We start from the raw sequence: 22,136 nt of genomic DNA, 5'->3' as shown, positions 1-22,136 counted from the left end.
GTATGTCGAGGGGCTTAATTTAACCAACTGTCCCCAATTTCGGCCACATCGAACAATAAATGGGCCCAAATCCTTTAATCGAGAGATCGGTCTATATGGCAGCTATATCCAAATTTGGACCGATCTCGGCCAAATTGACAAAGGATGTCGAGGGGCCTAACATAACTCACTGTCCCAAATTTTAGCAAAATCGGATAATAAATGTGGCTTTTATGAGCCTAAGACCCTAACGTATGGCAGCTATATCGAAATCTGAACCGATCTGGGCCAAATTGACGAAGGACGTCGAGAGGCCTAACATAACTCACTGTCCCAAATTTTAGCAAAATCGGATAATAAATGTGACTTTTACGGGCCTAAGACCCTAAATCGGCGGATCGGTCTAAATGGGGGCTATATCAAGATATAGTCCGATATAGCCCATCTTCGAACTTAACCTGCTTATGGACAAAAAAAGAATCTGTGCAAAGTTTCAGCTCAATATCTCTATTTTTGAAGACTGTAGCGTGATTTCAACAGACAGACGGTCAGACGGACGGACATGTCTATGGATATTTCGATGTGTTGCAAACGGAATGACAAAATGAATATACCCCCATCCTTCGGTGGTGGGTATAAAAAGTAAAAGCAAAACAGGCAAAAAAAAGCTTGAACAAATGAAACAAGTAAAAGCGTGCTAAGTTCGGCCGGGCCGAATCTTATATACCCTCCACCATGGATCGTATTTGTCGAGTTCTTTTCCCGGCATCTCTTCTTAGGCAAAAAAGGATATAAGAAAAGAGTTGCTCTGCTATTAAAACGATATCAAGATATGGTCCGGTTCGGACCACAATTAAATTATATGTTGGAGACCTGTGTAAAATTTCAGCGAATTCGTATAAAAATTGCGCCCATTGGGGCTCACGAAGTAAAATAGAGAGAACGATTTATATGGGATCTATATCGGGCTATAGACCGATTCAGACTATAATAAACACGTTTGTTGATGGTCATGAGAGGATCCGTCGTACAAAATTTCAGGCATATCGGATAATAATTGCGACCTCTAGGGGTCAAGAAGTAGAGATCCAAGATCGGTTTATATGGCAGCTATATCAGGTTATGAACCGATTTGAACCTTATTTGACACAGTTGTTGAAAGTAAAAATAAAATACGTCATGCAAAATTTCAGCCAAATCGGATAGAAATTGCGCCCTCTAGAAGCTCAGGAATCAAATCCCCAGATCTGTTTATATGACAGCTATATCAGGTTATGGACTGATTTTAACCATACTTGGCACAGTTATTAGATATCATAACGAAATACTTCGTGCAAAAATTCATTCAAATCGGATAAGAATTGTGCCCTCTAGAGGCTCAAGAAGTCAAGACCCAAGATCGGTTTATATGGCAGCTATATCAGGTTATGAACCGATTTAAACCATACTTGGTACAGTTGTTGGGTATCATAACAAAAAACGTCGTGCGAAATTCCATTCCAGTCGGATAAGAATTGCGCACTGTAGAGGCTCAAGAAGTCAAGACCCAAGATCGGTTTATATGGCAGCTATATCAGGTTATGGGCCAATTTGAACCATACTTGGCGCAGTTGTTGGATATAATAACAAAACACATCGTGCAAAATTTCATTCCAATCGGATAAGAATTGCGCACTCTAGAGAAGTAGATAGTTAATGTGTCTACTTGAAGAAGTCATGACCCAAGATCGGTTTATATGGCAGCTATATCAGGTTATAGACCGATTTGAACCATACTTGGCACAGTTGTTGGATATCATAACAAAACACGTCGTGCAAAATTTCATTCTGATCGGATAAGAATTGCGCACGCTAGAGGCTCAAGAAGTCAAGACCCAAGATCGGTTTATATGGCAGCTATATCAGGTTATGGACCGATTTGAACTATACTTGGCACAGTTGTTGGATATCATAACAAAACACGTCGTGCAAAATTTCATTCCAATCGGATAAGAATTGCGCACTCTAGAGGCTCAAGAAGTCAAGACCCAAGATCGGTTTATATGGCAGCTATATCAAAACATGGACCGATATGGCCCATTTACAATACCAACCGACCTACACTAATAAGAAGTATTTGTGCAAAATTTGAAGCGGCTAGCTTTACTCCTTCGGAAGTTAGCGTGCTTTCGACAGACAGACAGACAGACAGACGGACGGACGGACAGACGGACGGACATGGCTAGATCGACATAAAATGTCACGACGATCAAGAATATATATACTTTATGGGGTCTCAGACGAATATTTCGAGTAGTTACAAACAGGATGACGAAATTAGTATACCCCTATCTTATGGTGGAGGGTATAAAAAATTCAGCGGAGCCCGGCCGAGATTCGAACCTTAGCATATGGAGCATCAGCAAGAGTCGTTGCCGTTGTCTAGCGTTCGAAGCCATCAATACAACTTCTAACATATGCACAGAATCATGTGTACAACGGAAGTAGTGTAATTGCCACAGAAAAAAAATCTGTCATCACACAAAAAGACATTCATTGGGATAAAGCACAGCTAATAGACAGGGTTGTCGAGCGTAGTTAATGTGGTAATTGTATAATAGATGCGTTTTCCCAATTAATACGATTCATATACAACATACCAACGCACGGCCCTGAAAGCCATCACACCTAATAAGGTTGAAAAGTCTTCTATCCAGAGACGAAACGCGTCCCATAGTGGTTGGTGTGTGTTGCTATCTTTGGCTTTCCTTTTCCATTTGCATCTCCGATCATTGAGCTCGTCTCGAAAGAGAAGCAAACAAAAATTGTAAAAATTTAATGATCTTCGCCCTAAGAGGCAAAAAAAGATTGATAATCCCGGGCGGGATTCAAACCTGGTCACACGGAGCAACAGCGAGAGTCGTTGTCTAGCGTTTGAAGCCATCAATACAACTTCTTAAGATGCACAGAATCAAGTGTACCACGGAAATTGTGTTATTGCCACAGAAAAAAAGTCTGTCATTACACAAAAACACATGCACTGGGAAAAAGTACATCTAATAGACAGGGTTGTCGAGTGTGGTTAATGTGTCTACTTGTATCATAGATGCGTTTTCGCAATTAATACGATTCATATACAACATACCAACGCACGGCCCTTGAAGCCATCACACCTAATATGGTTGAAAAATCTTCTAACCAAAGACGCAACGCTTACCAAGGATGATTGGTGAGTGTTGTGATCTCTGGCTTTCCTTTTCCATTTGCAATCTCCGACATTGAGCTCGTCTCGAAAGAGAAACAAATAGAAATAGTAAAAACCACTTTAAAATTTTTTTCTTAATACGAAGTAGATATTTTTTTATAACTAATTTTCTAAAATAAGTTTAAAGAAAAAAATTAACTTTTTAACCCGTGTTCGCAAGTCATGGGAGTTTGGTGCGCTACATGATAGTGCGCCTTTTTGAAAATCCACAACATTTTAATTCTTTTGTCTGTCAAGTCTCTACAAACCTACGCCAATAAAAATTGTCTTCAATTCAATGCTAAAATTCGTTGAGAATTTAAAGTTTCACATACAAATTTGGTAATTGTTTTTTTCTAAGAGCTATTTTTTCTGTTAATAATTCAATAATTTGCTATGCGTTAATACAACTTTTTGCCAATTATATTTGTATGTTTTTTAGACTTAGACTGTTTATGTTTAAGAATTATCATTTTAAAAGGTAACATGTATTAAACAAATTTTTGTAGTAACTATGAAATTTGTAGGTTATTTTCAACTTTTTACCATCTGCATGTCTGATACAATACCTACACCTATAGAAATAAGTTTTCTGATATCAGCAACCACTGTCTGCCGATTTTAAACTACAATTTGTTAGCTATTTATTTTAGTGATAGCATTATATTAGATTTTAATATTGATTTTTGTATTATAAAAACCTGAAAATGTTCCAATCTATTAATGTAAAGCCCGGGTGGGCGATGTTTGATTAATAAAAAATGAATGATTGAATGAATTTTTTAACTATTGAAGGAAACTTTTTCAAATTGAAATTTAACTTCAAATCAATATATTAAGAAAAATTTTTAGTCATTTTAGGGCAACTTTTTTTGGTTTAATAGCGTAAATATGATAGCGTAGATAATTCATGCTGCTGTCATTTGAAGTCTTTAAAAAGTTATCAAATTGTAAGAAATTAAAACAAAATGTTCACTTTATAATAATAAATAATAGTAAAATATAAGATGCAACATACAAAGTTTTAAAGTATTTTTTGTAATTTTAGACTAATTTCAACATTTTACCGTCTCAAAACAGCAGAAAATGTTTGCTGTTTCAGCAAAAAGTTACTGCTGTCCCATTATTAGTATACGTTCTTCGGTTTCAGCAAACATTTTTGCTGTACTTACTAACATATTTCTTTGGGTGTACAAAATGGCAATCTTGGCGGACAAGATTTATTTATTTTTTTTGACCTTAACTTGCTCCAAAGGGTTGCCAACTATGGGCGCTGTTCAACATCCTGCCGTTTCAAGCTTTTGTTTACTAATTTGTTGTGCTGCTGTATCCTACTACACATCTTCTGTTTATTCGTACGCGTTCTTCCTGCTTCATCCTTGTTTCTGTTTCATCCTGTCTATGGACTTTTCATTCTTTCCGCTACGATCACTGTTCTTACCATAACCATATTGAAGCCTATCGTTTCTGTTGACTCCTGCTGCTGTGTCCTGGTCGCGTCGGGGACGAAATCCGTCATTGCGAATTCGCGAATTCGACACACATAATCCGTTACTGCGGATTATGTGTGTGAACGCAGAAACCATCATTGCTGTTTCATCGATATTTTATTCGACTTTGGAATACAGAGATGCTTAATCCGAATCCATTACTGTGGGTTCAGCGATTACTTAATAGACTTTTGTCTATCTCTATGGGTGAATGTGAGTTTAATTGGATTGTGTTTTTACCGTTGATTTATATCTTCGTGATTATACTTAATGGATGTTATAATTGTAATGTAACATACTTTTTATTTGTATTTGTTTTATTTGTTTTCCAAGTTGCCACTAACTGATGAAATAAATAAAGAAAACTGGGTGAGCGAGTTTAACTATCTTTCGAAATGTATACCACATTGTATGTAAAAGCACACTGTAGGACAAGTAATTTTTTTCGGTAATATTACTTTAATTTCCCATGGCCATTAAACAAGTGGTTCATAAGATTAATTAAAAAACTTATTCCAATTAAGTAAGTCAATTTTAATCTAATTTGGCTAAATTTTCTAAAAAAGAACGACAAATTTTAAGTGATAAATACATTTTACACCTATTTAGTAATAAGTAATTTTACTGAAACAAAATTCTATTCAACAAGTAAACATTCCTTTGTTAGAGAACGCCTATATTAACTCATGATAACAGTTTCGATGTTTTCAGTTCAACTATCCGTAAGAACGATTTTCTTCTATTTGAATACTCATTTGTAAAAAAAAATAGTTTATAAAACTTCCCAACTGTGGATAGCTTTGTGCAAATTAAAAGAAGCATAAGTTTTCACTTAAAATTTTGTTAAAATTTTGGTTTGAAAAAGTTTTTAACTGTGCTAAGCGAAACAACTAACTTTCTAGGAATACCAAGATGTGCTTAATGTAATTACAAATTTATTTATTAAATCGTTATATGCACTTGAAGTTTTTTTCAATCATCTCCAGATTAAAATTTGAAAAAACTCGAAAGTTTGGTTTACAACTTGAAGTTATAAAGGATAATTGGTATTTATATTAACACTCCTTCTAAAACGAGATCTTGTTTGAAAAGCAAAGTCTACTTGTTTATACTTTGAATTGTCCACATACGTTTACCACTTCTGTGAACAAATTTTAGTAGGTGGCAATTTGTCGTATATAGGTATGGGGAAAAGATGGTTCGTAGCGATATAGAGGATTTAGACTCATATTGTCTACATCCAACTGGGTGTCATAAAGTAAAAAATAGTAAAAGGTACATTTATGAAAATAATAAAATGCCTAATACGGCCGTCTACGGACTGCCAAATATAAAATTGTTTATTTTCACAATGAGAAATTAAAATTTTTCTGCGAGTGACAACATTTATTTATAGTGAAATGAAGTGGAACAATATGTTAAAAAATCAACTTAAGTTATTTTCGAAATATAAAAAAAAATATAATAAACATTGACCTTTTATGATATTTATTATTCCGCTGCAATTCTTAAAAAAAAAATAATTTCAGTTTTGATATCTGATATACAATAGTGGGACTAAGTGTTTCGTGGGTGTCATCCCCAAAGCACCCCTCAAATCGTACATATTTACCGACCATGGCAGTATATATCTTAAATGAAAGGTTTTCGGTAGAAGAGTACGAAATTGGCAACCCCTTTTGAGACCAAGTTTCTGAGGATCAACCACACCCTTAAACAGGACTTTTACTTCTTGGGCTTTAAAGAAGGGGTATTTGAGAATAGAAAAATCCACAGGAAAATTGGAATACATTTTCAGCTGAAATTAGGCAGAAATTTCTGAATTAAGAGTACTTTTCTCCAACATAGCATTATCGGACGCAGCAGAGCGGGCCAGGCTCAGCTAGTCTTATTTATAAAAATCAATTTGTGTTTGTCTGTTCCGTATAGACTCCAAAACTGCTAAACCGATTTTCTGAAAGGGGATGGACCATCCCCCTTACCCTAATTTGCACAAACGCCAGATCTCGGAGATAAGTGGTCCGATTAAAGCGAAATTTTATGTGCTTTCTTATAGTAATCTAAAAACAAAAATTTGATATCCAAATTTCAGTCCACCCCCAAATCCCACCAAATGCATATATAGACCAATTACGACAATGTGGAACTCAAAAGACAGGTGTTTACGTTTAGAAAACGTATCTGATATCCAATTGTGGGACTAATTGTTTGGGGGACCACCTCAACCCCCAAATTTTCCGATCATGGCAATTGGGGGTCCACCCCTTTCTCAAAACAACCCCTTGACAGGACTTATTTACTGACCATAACAATATGGGGCTCAATAAAATGAATTTGGGTGTAGAATAAGAATCTAATATCCAAATGTGGGACCAAGTGTTCGGGCAGCCACTCTAACTCGGAAACAACCCCTTAATGAGGACAAATTTACGACCATAGCAATATGGGGATCAAATGAAAGGTCTATAAGAGTATAGCTCGAATCTGATATCAATATCCGGGGAAAGTGTCTATGGGGCCACCCTTCCCCTATAATATCACCCAAATAGGACTTATTTGGAATGAATATGGGGCTCAAATTAAAGGTATTTTAGAGTAGAACATGGATCTGATATATATTTTCAGGGCCAAGTTACTGAGTGGCCGCCCCATCCCCCAAAACACCCCCAACCGGTCATGTTTGCCGACAATGAAAATATGGGGCTCAAATGAAAGATATTTGGGAGTAGAGCACGAATCTGATAACAACATTCGGGACCAACTGTCTAGGGGACGCCCCCTAACAACACTCAAATACTATTTGCTCATCATGATAATTTGGGGCTTCAAGAGAGTGGAGCTCGACGTTGATAGTTTTTATGGCTCACACAGCAAACCAGACATATTTGCCTACTTTTGCAATAAGGGGCTCAAATGGAACAATATGTTAAAAAATCAACTTAAGTTATTTTCGAAATATAAATAAAAATATAATAAACATTGACCTTTTACGAAATTTATTATTCCGCTGCAATTCAAAAAAAAAAAAATTAATTTCAGTTTTGATAGCGGAAGTGAACAGACATAAATGTTTCTCATGTAAGTACAATTAATAAGAATAAGCAGGATGGAATGGAATCTCAATAATATTTTAAGACCTAAAAACAAAAGCGCAAACAGACAAACCAAACGAAAGGTTCATCGCATCTGGTGTAGGTCACTGCCGGATTTATGGACCAATCACTACAATATGGGTATCAAATTAAAGGTATTTGAGAGTAGAAAGCGCATCTGATATACAATATGTCCGATACCTCAAATCGGACATATTTACCGACCATGGCAGTATATATCTTAAATGAAAGGTTTTCGGTAGAAGAGTACGAAATTGGCAACCCCTTTTGAGACCAAGTTTCTGAGGATCAACCACACCCTTAAACAGGACTTTTACTTCTTGGGCTTTAAAGAAGGGGTATTTGATAATAGAAAAATCCACAGGAAAATTGGAATACATTTTCAGCTGAAATTAGGCAGAAATTTCTGAATTAAGAGTACTTTTCTCCAACATAGCATTATCGGACGCAGCAGAGCGGGCCAGGCTCAGCTAGTCTTATTTATAAAAATCAATTTGTGTTTGTCTGTTCCGTATAGTCTCCAAAACTGCAAACCATAGCAATATGGGGCTCAAATGAAAGGTCTATGAGAGTATAGCTCGAATCTGATATCAATATCCGGGGAAAGTGTCTATGGGGCCATCCTTCTCCTATAACATCACCCAAATAGGACTTATTTGGAATGAATATGGGGCTCAAATTAAAGGTATTTTAGAGTAGAACATGGATCTGATATATATTTTCTGGGCCAAGTTACTGAGTGGCCGCCCCATCCCCCAAAACACCACCAACCGGTCATGTTTGCCGACAATGAAAATATGGGGCTCAAATGAAAGATATTTGGGAGTAGAGCACGAATCTGATATCAACATTCGGGACCAACTGTCTAGGGGACGCCCCCTAACAACACTCAAATACTATTTGCTCATCATGATAATTTGGGGCTTCAAGAGAGTGGAGCTCGACGTTGACAGTTTTTATGGCTCACACAGCAAACCAGACATATTTGCCTACTTTTGCAATAAGGGGCTCAAATGAATAGTATTTGAGATTAGAAAAGAAATTTGAGACTAGAGCACAATGCCAATATTTTTTCAGGGTTAAGGGTTTGGTGTTCCCAAAACACCCCTAAATCGGACATATTTACTGGCCATGGCAATGTGAGCTCAAACGAAAGGTATTTGGGAGTAGAGCACGAAATTGATACCCACTTTCGAAACCACGTTTCTGGGGGTACACTTAGGGGGTGCCCTTAACCCACCAACCACCAACCTGGGGGCCTTCCCACTCCCGAAATCAGCACGAGAATATTGGGCTCAAATAAACTCTTTTAAGAATGGAGTACATCTAAATCCAAACTTAAATGACCCTTAATCCTCCGAGCGAATTCATAGAACTATAAATATCATATGGGCTTCAGATAAATGCATTTATATTGTTTTCGTGGCATGGCATTTCACAAAATCTCTTTAATTATCGAAAATAAATATTATAATTTTGATCCATTTTATGTAAAGGAAGGCACAGCGGGGTGGGTCCGGTACAGCTAGTTTTCTAAAAGGCAAAATTTCTATGAAATTTTCTCTTTAGATAAACATTTTATTAAAGTTTTTATAAAACAAAATTGTTACAAAATTGTCTCTAAAGACAAAATTTCAATGAAATATTCTCTAAAAACAAAATTTCAATAAAATTTTCTCTAAAGAATAATTTTCAATTTTTTTTTAAAAAAAATTTTAATGGTATTTTCTCTAAAGACAATATTTCTATGAAATTTTCACTAAAACACTGAAGACGAAATTTAAGTTAAAGTTTCTATTATAAAAGATATGGCTTATGCACCCCTCGATAATTTTTTGTAAAAAAAAAATATCATTGAAAATTCACTTAAGATAAAATTTCGCTATTTTTGAAAACATTTCAATTTCATTTTTTTTCCAATGTCAATGACATTTTTCCTAATATTAGGAAATACTGAAATTAGGCCAAGCTCTATAAACAAATCGTTTTCCTCTACAATTCATAAGGGCAAACCGACTCACTTGCCACAAAAACAAGTCATTCAAAACATGTGAGTCCAAATAAATGCCTTAATTATGCAAAATAAAAACAGCCCTGAATAATGTCAAAAAATAAAAATCGAAATTTTTTTTTACAAAAACTTATAAAATAAACAAAACCATACAAAGAATGTAAGAAAAATAAATCTTAACAAATTAATTTTGAATAGAGAATTTTTTTTAAGTGAAAGTTGACCAGCCAACTTATTTCATTTTGATTTTTATGGATAAACCATCTCTCACCCGGAGGTTACATTGATAGATTTAAAATGTTCAAGTTTCATTTCCAAAATGTTGACGATAAAATTCGAAAACTTCCTTCAAAGGGAAATGTTTTCAAACAGGTGAGATTTCTGTTACGACCAATTAGTCACAAGGAAATTCCCTGCAAAATGTAGGACTTTCAAAGACATGATGCTAAATAAGGGCATAGATTAGGTTTGGTTGTAAAAGAGGGTGGGAGTATTAAACCACCCATGCCACAATGGGCATTTACCTAAGCCAATAATAGGCTTGTGCGCTCTAAATACTTAAAAATAACCTCAAACAAGTAAAAGCGTGCTAAGTTCGGCCGGGCCGAATCTTATATACCCTCCACCATGGATCGCATTTGTCGAGTTCTTTTCCCGGCATCTCTTCTTAGGCAAAAAAGGATATAAGAAAAGAGTTGCTCTGCTATTAAAACGATATCAAGATATGGTCCGGTTCGGACCACAATTAAATTATATGTTAGAGACCTGTGTAAAATTTCAGCCAATTCGTATAAGAATTGCGCCCATTGGGGCTCACGAAGTAAAATAGAGAGAACGATTTATATGGGATCTGTATCGGGCTACAGACCGATGCAGACCATAATAAACACGTTTGTTGATGGTCACGAGAGGATCCATCGTACAAAATTTCAGGCATATCGGATAATAATTGCGACCTCTTGGGGTCAAGAAGTCAATATCCCAGATCGGTTTATATGGCAGCTATATCAGGTTATGAACCGATTTAAACCTTATTTGACACAGTTGTTGAAAGTAAAAATAAAATACGTCATGCAAAATTTCAGCCAAATCGGATAGGAATTGTGCCCTCTAGAGGCTCAAAAAGTCAAGACCCAAGATCGGTTTATATGGCAGCTATATCAGGTTATGGACCGATTTAAACCATACTTAGCACAGTTGTTGGGTATCATAGCAAAACACGTCGTGCGAAATTCCATTCCAATCGGATAGGAATTGCGCCCTCTAGAGGCTCAAGAAGTCAAGACCCAAGATCGGTTTATATGGCAGCTATATCAGGTTATGGACCGATTTGAACCAAACTTGGCACAGTTGTTAGATATAATAACGAAACACGTCGTGCAAAATTTCATTTCAATCGGATAAGAATTGCGCACTCTAGAGGCTCAAGAAGTCAAGACCCAAGATCGGTTTATATGGCAGCTATATCAGGTTATGAACCGATTTGAAGCATACTTGGCACAGTTGTTGGATATCATAACAAAACATGTCGTGCAAAATTTCATTCTGATCGGATAAGAATTGCGCACGCTAGAGGCTCAAGAAGTCAAGACCCAAGATCGGTTTATATGGCAGCTATATCAGGTTATGGACCGATGTGAATCATACTTGGCACAGTTGTTGGATATCATAGCAAAACACGTCGTGCAAAATTTCATTCCAATCCGATAAGAATTGCGCACTCTAGAGGCTCAAGAAGTCAAGACCCAAGATCGGTTTACATGGCAGCTATATCAAAACATGGACCGATATGGCCCATTTACAATACCAACCGACCTACACTAATAAGAAATATTTGTGCAAAATTTCAAGCGGCTAGCTTTACTCCTTCGGAAGTTAGCGTGCTTTCGACAGACAGACGGACGGACGGACGGACGGACGGACGGACGGACGGACAGACGGACGGACATGGCTAGATCGACATAAAATTTCACGACGATCAAGAATATATATACTTTATGGGGTCTCAGACGAATATTTCGAGTAGTTACAAACAGAATGACGAAATTAGTATACCCCCCATCTTATGGTGGAGGGTATAAAAAAATCTTAGTTAGGAATACCGTACTAGCCAGAAAATCTCTTATTATTCTGGATTCCCTCGGAGATTTCGATTAGGATATGTCAATGCATTTCTTATGGTAACAAAAATTTTGCCAATGGAGCATACTGCCCTTTAACTTGCACTTCGTCTCCCCGAAAGGCTTCGGATTCACCAAATTTAGTCAATCCTCTGCCTTTAATTGCCAAACCGTCTGCTCATTCTCCCTTACTCCGCTATGGCTTTAAAGAAAAATTCTGCGGAGAAGGCGTTAATCTCCTTCTTACACTCCAAGACTGATCCTGACCTTACCGTTCTGGTTAATATTGCACTGATGGCCAGTTTACTGTCCGTGATCGCCCGGATCTCCGCCTGCAGGATCGAATTATGGTCATAGAATCGGATATAGATCTCAGTCCCTGAGTTCTCAATGTAGACCCCATGCCCCAACTGTTCTCTAGCTTTGATCCATCTATTTAGCATGAACTTCCAGATGGCAATACCAGAGTTTCGTCAATACAAGGCTTTGTCGGCGGCAGCGGTCCCTCGCACTCAACCTCAAGTCTTGTCTCAGGTATCCGATCCAAAACCTCCTCCATTCCTTCTTGGTTTCCTATCGTCGCCTCGAATGTACCGCGTTGGTGTGACTTGCTCCTATCTCCTATCCACTCTCCATCAAGTCTCATAGCATTAGTGGCAGCCTCACACTTAATCTATATGTCAATGGGTCTGATGTCTAGAATAGTTTCCAATTCCCTAGTTGGCGTGGTCCTCATCGCCCCGCCTATGTCAAGACAACATATTCTTTAAAACTGTTGTATTATCCTTACGATTCACTTTTTCTTCATCACAGTCCACTAAACAACTGAGGCTTAAGTAAGTATTAGACTAATAACGCTCCTGTTAAGCAAGTGAATTCAGTTCCCAATTCGAACCTACGGCCTGTCTACATAGTGACCAACATATGTGAGCTTTTCGGTAGGCTCCCTTCTAATTCAGTTTCCTGTCCAAGATCACACCTAAGTATTTGACCTTGTCGGATATTGAAATCGTTCTTTTGAGGAAACGTGGTGCGTCAAATTGGTCCACTTTCATTTTCTTCGTGAATAGGCAGATTTCAGCCTTCTGTGGGTTAACATTCAGACCCCTATGTTAGCCTAGTCGTACGCCATCTGTAAGACCTTTGCGGTCTTTCTGCATAGCTGATTCGTATTCCTATCCCTGAAATACTATATCATCGCCTGCATAGCAGATGGTTATTTAGGAACGACGATAAAATGACTCCTTTGGCGTGTTCTGTGCCACTTTCTCCCTTATCTTTATGTCATGGAACCCACAATGTATCCACCTGTTTCTCAGCATATGGTTTATTTCGTTGTTGTTTTTGTAGCCACTCTCTCATATGGAGATGGTACAAAGTACCCATAACAAGGTGGTCATTGGTTATTAAAAGGCGCCAATAGCTCGCCTTGTCATAACGAGCACCAAAGGCACTTAGTATTTGTACAAGAGTCGGTGCAATCCGGCCTCTCACTGAGACTCTCCGCTCGATACTGCTGATTGTCCACGACTGCCGTTGCAGCTACTCCGTATGGAGCATTCCACTATCCGCAATCTGTGGACGCGCCCGCTAGCTCGCAGCTAAGCTTCTCGTGACAGCAATGAACACCACACAGATCGGACCTCAATGTTCCAGCAGGGTGGTACTCACAGCTATCCCGTGACGGGTTTATCTTATTGAGCAATAGTTGCATGGAATTTTTACAATAGATCTAATCCATCAAAAATGGATGTTTGGTCGGCTTAAATAAAGTTCGAAGGAGAATTTGACATGTCAAAAAATTATTTTCTTGGAATATGTTAAAATTATTTTTTTTTATGTTTTCAGTTAATAAGTAGAATAAATAAAATTTTATGGAATTAAATTGAAATCATATTTTGGGACAAAAAAAAAATAAACGCAAAATATAAATTTCTTGCAATATTTAAAAATCGTCATCAAATTTTTGAAGCCAAATTTTTAACAAAAAATTTGAATAGCCTAATCTTACTATACTATAAAAGTAACATATCCACATAGAAAGATCTAATCGACCTACATATAGTGTTGCGCAAGCAATCCAAAGTTTGGCACTTGCCTTATGACGAAATGTCACAACAATTTTTCATAACAAATTTGCTAGTGTTTGTATCCAATTCAAAGTTACATAAGGATTTTGGGAATTTTTCGATTTTGGATCCCACTGAGGTGAGGTGCGGCGTTAAACTTTAAAGTACAAAGCTAAACAACACTTTTGCCGCAATGTCAAAAACCCAGTTGTGATGGAGTCAATTTATAATAGCCTCCTTCATCTGGTATTAAACTGATACCAAAGGGTATTTAACACAATTTGCAATAACGCAAATAAATAATACCATCCGGTATTGGCAAAGTACGATCCTTTTTTATCAGTGAACGAGTAATTTATACCATGTTTATTATTCATTTCTGATAGTTAGCATTACAACAATAGCTTCACATCACTTGTGTGCAATGCTACAATACCGTTCTTTCCCTTGATAGATGTTGTTTGTTATTTGAAAACCGTTTTTATACCCACCACCGTAGGATGGGGGTATACTATTCTAGTCATTCCGTTCGTCACACCTCGAAACATTCTCCTAAGACCCCATTAAATATATATATATTCTTGATCGACTCGACATTCTAAGTCGATCTAGCTCTGTCCGTCCGTTTGTCGAAATCACGATAGAGGTCGAACGCGTGGAGCTGGCCGCTTGAAATTTTGCACAGATGCTTAATATTGACGTAGGTAGTTGAGGATAAAAAATGGGTCATATCGGTTCAGATTTTGATATAGCTGCCTTATAAACAGATCTCCCGATTTCACATCTTTAGCTCCTGGAATCCGAAATTTTTGTCCGATTTAGCTAAAATTTTGCACATAGTATTCTGATATCACATCCAACATCTGTATTAAATACGGTACGATCTCTCGATTTGACTTCTTGAGTCCATATAAGCCGTAATTTTTGTCCGATTTGGCTGAAATTTTCTATGTAGTGTTCTATTACGACTTCCAACGACTGTCCAAATCAGTCTATAACTTGATATAGACCCATATAAACCGGTCTCTCGATTATCCATGTTCGATGCTTTAGAAGGTTTAATTTATGCTGGTTTGATAGAAGTTTGGTATGCCCCAGAATCCATGGTGGTGGGTTCCCAAGATTCGGCCCGGCCGAACTTGGCACGCTTTTACTTGTTTATTGCTATGAAGCACAACAACAACAGTATCACTTGAATGTTGTTTTGTGTCGCTGACCACGCGTGATCTGTGGGATGTTAGGATACTAATTATGAATGCCTTATTCTGCCAGTCATGTGTTTTGTTTATTTTAAATATATTGTCTGGTTGCGAACAGACAATTGCTTCTTATTTTAATTTATTTTATCTTCTCTTTATTTTATTTAACTTTACTCTCCTTTCAACAACCGCATCACAAATTCAGCAGCATTAATTTTAAGCAAACAAGAGATTTTTCAGCAGTTCTGAAATTGCAAACAAAACTCTATAACAACAGAACTGCTTCTGTAATAGCTGCAAAATAAACTACTCCTAATTAGCAGACAGTGTTTACTATTTTCGGCAGACTGTTTTCTGTGAGTGTAACCTTGAACAATATGGGTGCAACTTCACATCCCTGGTAAAAGAATGTGCAGGGACTTCTATACGGACGGCTAACACAAGTCCTTCGAATAAACTCTAAAGAAATACAGAATTGCCGCAAAAAATCAAACTTACCCTCCACCATGGGATGGCGGTATACTAATTTTGTCATTCCATTTGTAAGTGTATATATTCTTGATCGTCATGACGTTTTAAGTCGATCTAGCAATGTCCGTCTGTCTGTTTGTCTGTCGAAATCACGCCAACTTGCGAACGAGTAAAGCTAAGCGCTTGAAATTTTGCACTACTACTTCTTATTATTGTATGTCAGTCGAGATTGTAAATGGTTGGTTGAAATTTTGTTTTGACTATCAACAACTGTGCCAATTATGGTTCAAATCAATTCATAATTTGATATAGCTGCCATAAAAACCGATCTTCAGATTTGATTTCTTGAGCCTATAGAAGGTGCAATTACCACCCGATTTGGATGAAACATTACACGTAAAATTTTGCTATGACTTCCAACAACTTTGCCAAGTATGGTTAAAAGATGTCCTTAACCTGATATAGCTCCCATATAAACCGAACGGCGGATTTGACTTCTTGAGCTTCTAAAAGCAGCAATTACTATCCGATTTGGCTGAAATTTTGTACAATGTCTTTCAGGACTTCTACAATAATATACGTGCTAAGTATGGTCTGAATTCGTCTATAACCTTATATGGTTCCCATATAAACCGATCTCCCGTTTGCACCTCCCGAATCAGTCCATAACCTGATATATCTCCAATACAATAGCAGTTCTTATCCATTGTTTGCCTATAAAGAGATATCGGGCAAAAAACAAACAAATCCGATTTATGGTGGCACATAACTTAGCGCGCCTTATGGCGAACGATTAAAGATGGTACTTTCAAAGAGATGCGTTCAAGATTTTACTTCTTAGAATGCAATTTGTAAACAAAGTACATATTTACATGACATTTATCTTCATTATTTGAACCACTAGTTACTCTATATATAGCGCTAAAGATTTATATGGTTCTTATGAGTTAAGCAATTTCTTAACAACTACGAAATTCTTTATACAAAGTACTAGTTCACTTTAAACTTCCTCCAAGTAAAAAAATATAAACTTACCAGCATTGAAGCTGAAATGAAAACTATTGAAAAAAATCGCTATTTGTGAACTCTTTGGACTGTCAAATTAGAGATTGGCGGATACAGCTTTATTAAAAAACACATTTAGTTCCGCATGTCTCCCACCCCCTTGCTCTCAATCGAACAGCTTCATTGAAGAAGACAATTTTTTATGAACATTGTTTAGAGTTGAACCAAGGACCTTCTGTTTACAAAGCAGACGCTCTACGCATTCATCCACCTCAATGTTCTTTGAATCTGACACTATTTTCCCCTTTCAATATTTGCTTCTCTAACTCTTTTGCATCAAAGATGCTCATGCTTTTTTGTTTGCGCTTGACATGTTCTCTTTTTAGACACAATGTCTCACCATTAGAATTAAGTTAATTAAATTGTTCTTAGTTTCAAGCATTTGTTTGTGAACTTAAAAAATGGAAATCAAAATGAACGTTTTAGTTATATCGAATAAAAAATACAAATTTCTTTAAGTAGTTCATTCAGTAATAAATTTCAGAAGAGATATCGTCAACGATGGCATGCTTTTACCTATGTTTAGTAAAGTTCTCGCTTATTTCAAAAATAATTGTTTAAGGAAAATCACTAACTCCACCCGAGTTGTGAGCTATTTTATCTATACTCATGCGTAGTTAGTTTTATTTGCATGAAGTTAATTTTCAAACTGTTTAAGAACAAGCAACACTGTGCTGCCAAATCGAAAACTCTGGGAAACAATTCTGGAACTTTTGAACGGAGATATGTACCAAAAATTATTATACATTTTTGGAAAGCTAGTTCAGAGGACTATAGCAATAAAATATTGTGCGGAAAAATTCCGAACACGAATAACATATTTTGGGTAAAATCGAAAAAAAAAATAAAAATTAATTTTTTTGAAAAATGACGTGTAACTTTGAGCACCTTTAAAATCGGAACGCATCATTGTTTTAACTGTGTATAAAATGGAGCTTTGAAGAAAAAAATAAAACAAATATGTTATAAAAAGCGTTCTAACTGGCCAAAATAAGGTACAAACTAAAATGAGCCTTTTAAGTAAACTAGCTGTTTCTCGCACATTTAATGCTAGGATTTAGAAACCTTTTGCAGTTTGTTAATAGATATGTGGGCCAACTTGTAAGTGTTAAGAACTTTGGAATCGGTTCTGTGCGATTTAAGAAATTTGTTTGTCTTAATATTGTCAATTTTAGGACGGCCTTAACATATATATTAGTTGAACAAATCGGGACTTGCGCAGCTTTAATCGCATCTAAATGTAGATGCGATTAATGCTGCGCAAGTCCCTCTTTAAAACACTGGGACCTACTGGAAGAAAAAGGGTTATGAAGGAAATAATGATGTTAAGAATGCAAAATTTTCTCACACTTTCAGAAATACCGAAGAAACCTTGACAAAAATTTTCAAAAAAAAAAAATCGTTTTAAGTCCATTGTCTTATAAACCATTAGAGACATACTGAACATTTCCACATGTTACATACTTGAGGTGGCCAACTTTCTCATGGATCAGCCTCTGGACCCACTAGGGTCCGCAAATTTTACACTTTTTGGAAAACGCCTCAACATTGACTGTTTAAAGTTTCGTGTACATATCTCTATCCGTTCAAAAATTTCAGAATTATTTGCAAGCTTTTTCGATTTGTCAACATTGTGAAACTTTTAACTAATCGCGGATAAATATCATGAACTAACTTGCATTATGTAATTGACTTATAGTTAAGACAAGCATTTTTTGAGTGCGAACTGTAATCTGCCCCACTATTCTGGCAATGATGCAGTGTTCCAATCAACTTACAAACCGGATTAGGTTTAATGTTCGCCTGTCCTATCTGCCGTTTGTTCATTTTTATGTAATCAATCGCATTTGTTATCCAATCTTCAAAAAAATTTTTATAGCCCTAAAAATGTTTTAGTTAAAACAACAAAAAAGTTTACTGTAAGTGTAATGTTAAGAGTTTGAAAGCAGTCTAAGAAATTTAGTACATTATTTCCAATTTTTTACAATTTAATAATTTTTTACCGATTTTATATAAAAACAGACAAAGAAAATACTACAACCTTTTTTATGCTTTTAAACAGCTAACTAAAAATGTTTTAGTTAAAACAGCAAAAAAGTGTACTGTAAGTTTAATGTTAAGAAGTTGAAAGCAGTCTAAGAAATTTAGTACATTATTTCCAATTTTTTACAATTTAATAATTTTTTACCGATCTTATATAAAAACAGACAAAGAAAATACTACAACCTTTTTTATGCTTTTAAACAGCAAACGTACGTCTGAAATTTCAAAAAATATGTGTTAATATGCAAATGCTTTAATAGAAATTTAAAAACTGTGTATGGTTTACACCTAAAGTTTCAAATTCCATTCCAAACACATGAACACCTCCAAAACTCTCCATTCCAACCTCTTTGAATGTTTCAATGACAATAACAACGAATTATCTTTATAATATTCCAATTAGAATTTTGACTACAGATATCTTAAACTTACTTACTTAGAGACTTTTTAAATATACACCCAGAGAAATTAGTCTGCTGATATGAGCAAATATTGTCTGTTGAAATTTTATTAAAAATGTTAAGCTTTTAAATTAATGTTTGCTGTTTAAGCAAAAAATTACTGCTGTCCTATTTTGGGCAGACTTTCTGCTGTTCAGTGAGTGAGCGTTCAGTTTTACTAACAAATTTCTTTGAAAACGGCTGCTGCTAAATTTGTGAGGGGTTTGTTAGAAAGAGGGTAAAAATAAAAAAAAACAACGAAAGTGAAGATTTTAATTTTTGGACAGAAAATGACAATGGTCGCAGCCATATAACATATGTATAAATAACTCTATAATTCTTTTTGTCAATTCAGCAATACTACGCCGTAAATAAAGTTTAAATGTATTTCACAAAATCTATTTTTTTGTGTGTGGGAAGACTTTTAATAAATCTCTGAATTCAACATTTACAAAGACAACTACTTGACGCCAAGCTCGAACTGCACCCGAAATGCACATGTCATTAAAAGTTTCCTTGCATCGCTTTGAGAGTCATTACATGTATAGTAGGTTGCGTCGTTTTTAGGTTCTTCGTTATCTAACGATGGGACAAAGCCCAGCCTGGTCTATCTTATATGGTAACATGTTTGTTTGTATTTTCCGCATGAGATAAAAATAAACAAAACTTCAATTCTGCAATGATTTTCTGTCACCTACTTTGATATAAATAGAGAGCATTTTCTCTGTTCGAAGTTAAGTTGCAATCGTTTGCTACAGGGAACAAGTAAATCTTCTAAGGTTCTTCTTTGATGAGAGGTTGCAATGCATCTTGGCAAGTTTTTCACAAAAGAATATTTCATCTAGTTGTCTATTAACTGGCGTCCATACTTTTAGCTAAATATTCAATACTGATTTTGTTACTACTTGCTATCAAACTATGTAGTGGCAATGATCAGGCCACTGATTCCCCGTCATCGCTTGACAACAATATAAACAGCAATCTAAATCATCAGAAGGGAAGACGAAAGTCATGTCCACCTGCTGAAGTGCCAAAGCCAACTCCTACAGAAGCCCCAGAGCCACCTCCAACTGGTTTACGAACCCTTGAAACCATTAACGATTGTCTGGCTCTATCTGATGGTACTTTCCTCGTTGACGGCCGCCATTGTCGACGCTACTATATCTGCCAAAAACAACGTGTTGAACGTCTTCGTTGTTCCATTGATCAATGGTTCGACCGTGATATTTCAAAATGTATGGACCGCAATTTGGTAACCAACTGTCCAAGCAACAGGTCCTAATTCCCCTTTATGACTCACCGTCATCGAATTCCCCAAACAGTAGGTGATGTATTATATTGGCAAGGATGGTAAATACATGATAAAAATAAAAATTATCTCAAGCAAGAATCAATTAATTTCTTTTACGAGATGAGCTTAATGATCGAAAATTTTAGACAGTGGAAAAATCAAAGCCACAGAATATACATCACACCAATTATAATTTAACGAAGCGTTGGTAGCGTGCTCGGATTACCAGTGCGGGGGTCGTGGGTCGAACAACGGTGAAATCATGCCTTTGTGGTGCGTTTTTGCGAATTTTGTTTCAGCTAAGACGTCGAATCATGTAATGGATCGATTTAGGTTATATATGTAGCAGAAATTTCAGCCAAATCGAATAAGAATTTCGCCATCTAGAGTTTCAAGAAATATAATAGAGATATCGGTTTATATGGGAACTTTATCAAGTTATGAACCGATTTGAACCACAATTGGGGTGGATGTTGGCGGGGTCATAGGAGAAATCAGTACAGTTTTAGTTATTTTTTGTTTAAATTTTAAAAAAATTCAGTTTGAAAAATATGTATGTCGTATAAAAAAAATTAAGTGGTTTCTAATCTTTTTTTATATGTAACTAGCTGACCCGGGCCCGCACCGCTGCGCCTTCTTTTACTTTATATGGAACAAAAGTTTCCTTTGAATATTAAAGAGCTTTTAGTGAAATACCATGCTACGAAAATAGTATATCGCTTGACTAACAATTTAACAATATAAGTGGCTTTGTCCGAATCCCATATGATCTTTATTGGTCTACGAATTTAAGTTTGGATGTAATGTGTACTCCATTCTGAAATACTTTATTTCAGCCCGCTACTCTCATGATATCTGATTTAGGGATGTTTTCGGGGGTGAGGTGGTCCCCCAGGCACTTAGACGTGAAAAAATATCAGCATCGTACTCTTCTTTCAAAAACCATTTATTTAAACCCCATATTGCCATTGGTTTAGGGGAGTTCACACGATGAGGCGTCCCCCAAACACATGGCCCAAAATAGGTTATGAAATTCGTTTTCTAATCTTAAATACCACATATTGGTATGGTCGAAAATTTTTTACCCTTTGCGGGGTGTTTTGGGGAAGGGGTGATTCCCTAACCCCATGGTCCTAAATTTGGATATCAAATTCGTATTCTACTCCCAAATACCTTATTTGAGCCCCATTTTGCGATGGTCACTAAGAAATTGCTGCTTGTGGGGTATTTTGGGAAAGGGGTTAATCCCCAGAAAATTGGTCCCGAAAGTGGGTATCAATTCTTGCTCTATCCCTCAATACCTTTCATTTAATCACCACATTGACATGGTCAGTAAATATGGCCGATTTAGGGGCGTTTTGGGGATTGGGGTGGTCGCCCAAACACTAAGCCCGGAAAATTTATCAAAAACGTGTTCTATTCTCATATATCTATATACCATTTATTTGGACCCCATATTGCCATTGGTCTTAAAATTGGATATAAAATTCGTTTTCTAATCTCATTTAAACTCCTTATTGCAAAAGTCAGCAAATATGTCTTGTTTGGGGTATTGGCCCTAAAAACTATAAATATTTAGTTCCACTCTCTTTACGACCCAAATTGTCTTGGTGAGCAAATAC

General features: G+C 36.3%; 2 protein-coding genes across 3 annotated transcripts in view; one reads left to right on the top strand and one right to left on the bottom strand.

Moving 5' to 3' along the window:
- Nucleotides 1–22,136, bottom strand: part of LOC106093711 (uncharacterized) — a 504,285-nt gene that overhangs the window by 5,373 nt on the left and 476,776 nt on the right. The gene's annotated exons all lie outside the window — the stretch shown is intronic.
- LOC131996825 (uncharacterized) lies at nucleotides 19,948–20,613 on the top strand. The gene is made up of 2 exons (XM_059366854.1): nucleotides 19,948–20,036; nucleotides 20,099–20,613. The coding sequence occupies exons 1-2, from the start codon at nucleotides 20,027–20,029 to the stop codon at nucleotides 20,503–20,505; spliced, it is 417 nt and encodes a 138-aa protein (XP_059222837.1). The 5' UTR covers nucleotides 19,948–20,026; the 3' UTR covers nucleotides 20,506–20,613.

The sequence above is a fragment of the Stomoxys calcitrans genome, chromosome 4 (assembly GCF_963082655.1).
Source record: "Stomoxys calcitrans chromosome 4, idStoCalc2.1, whole genome shotgun sequence".
Lineage (NCBI taxonomy): Eukaryota > Metazoa > Arthropoda > Insecta > Diptera > Muscidae > Stomoxys > Stomoxys calcitrans.
Note: the sequence above shows the minus strand (reverse complement) of the source record. Positions and strands in the feature narration are given on the sequence as shown.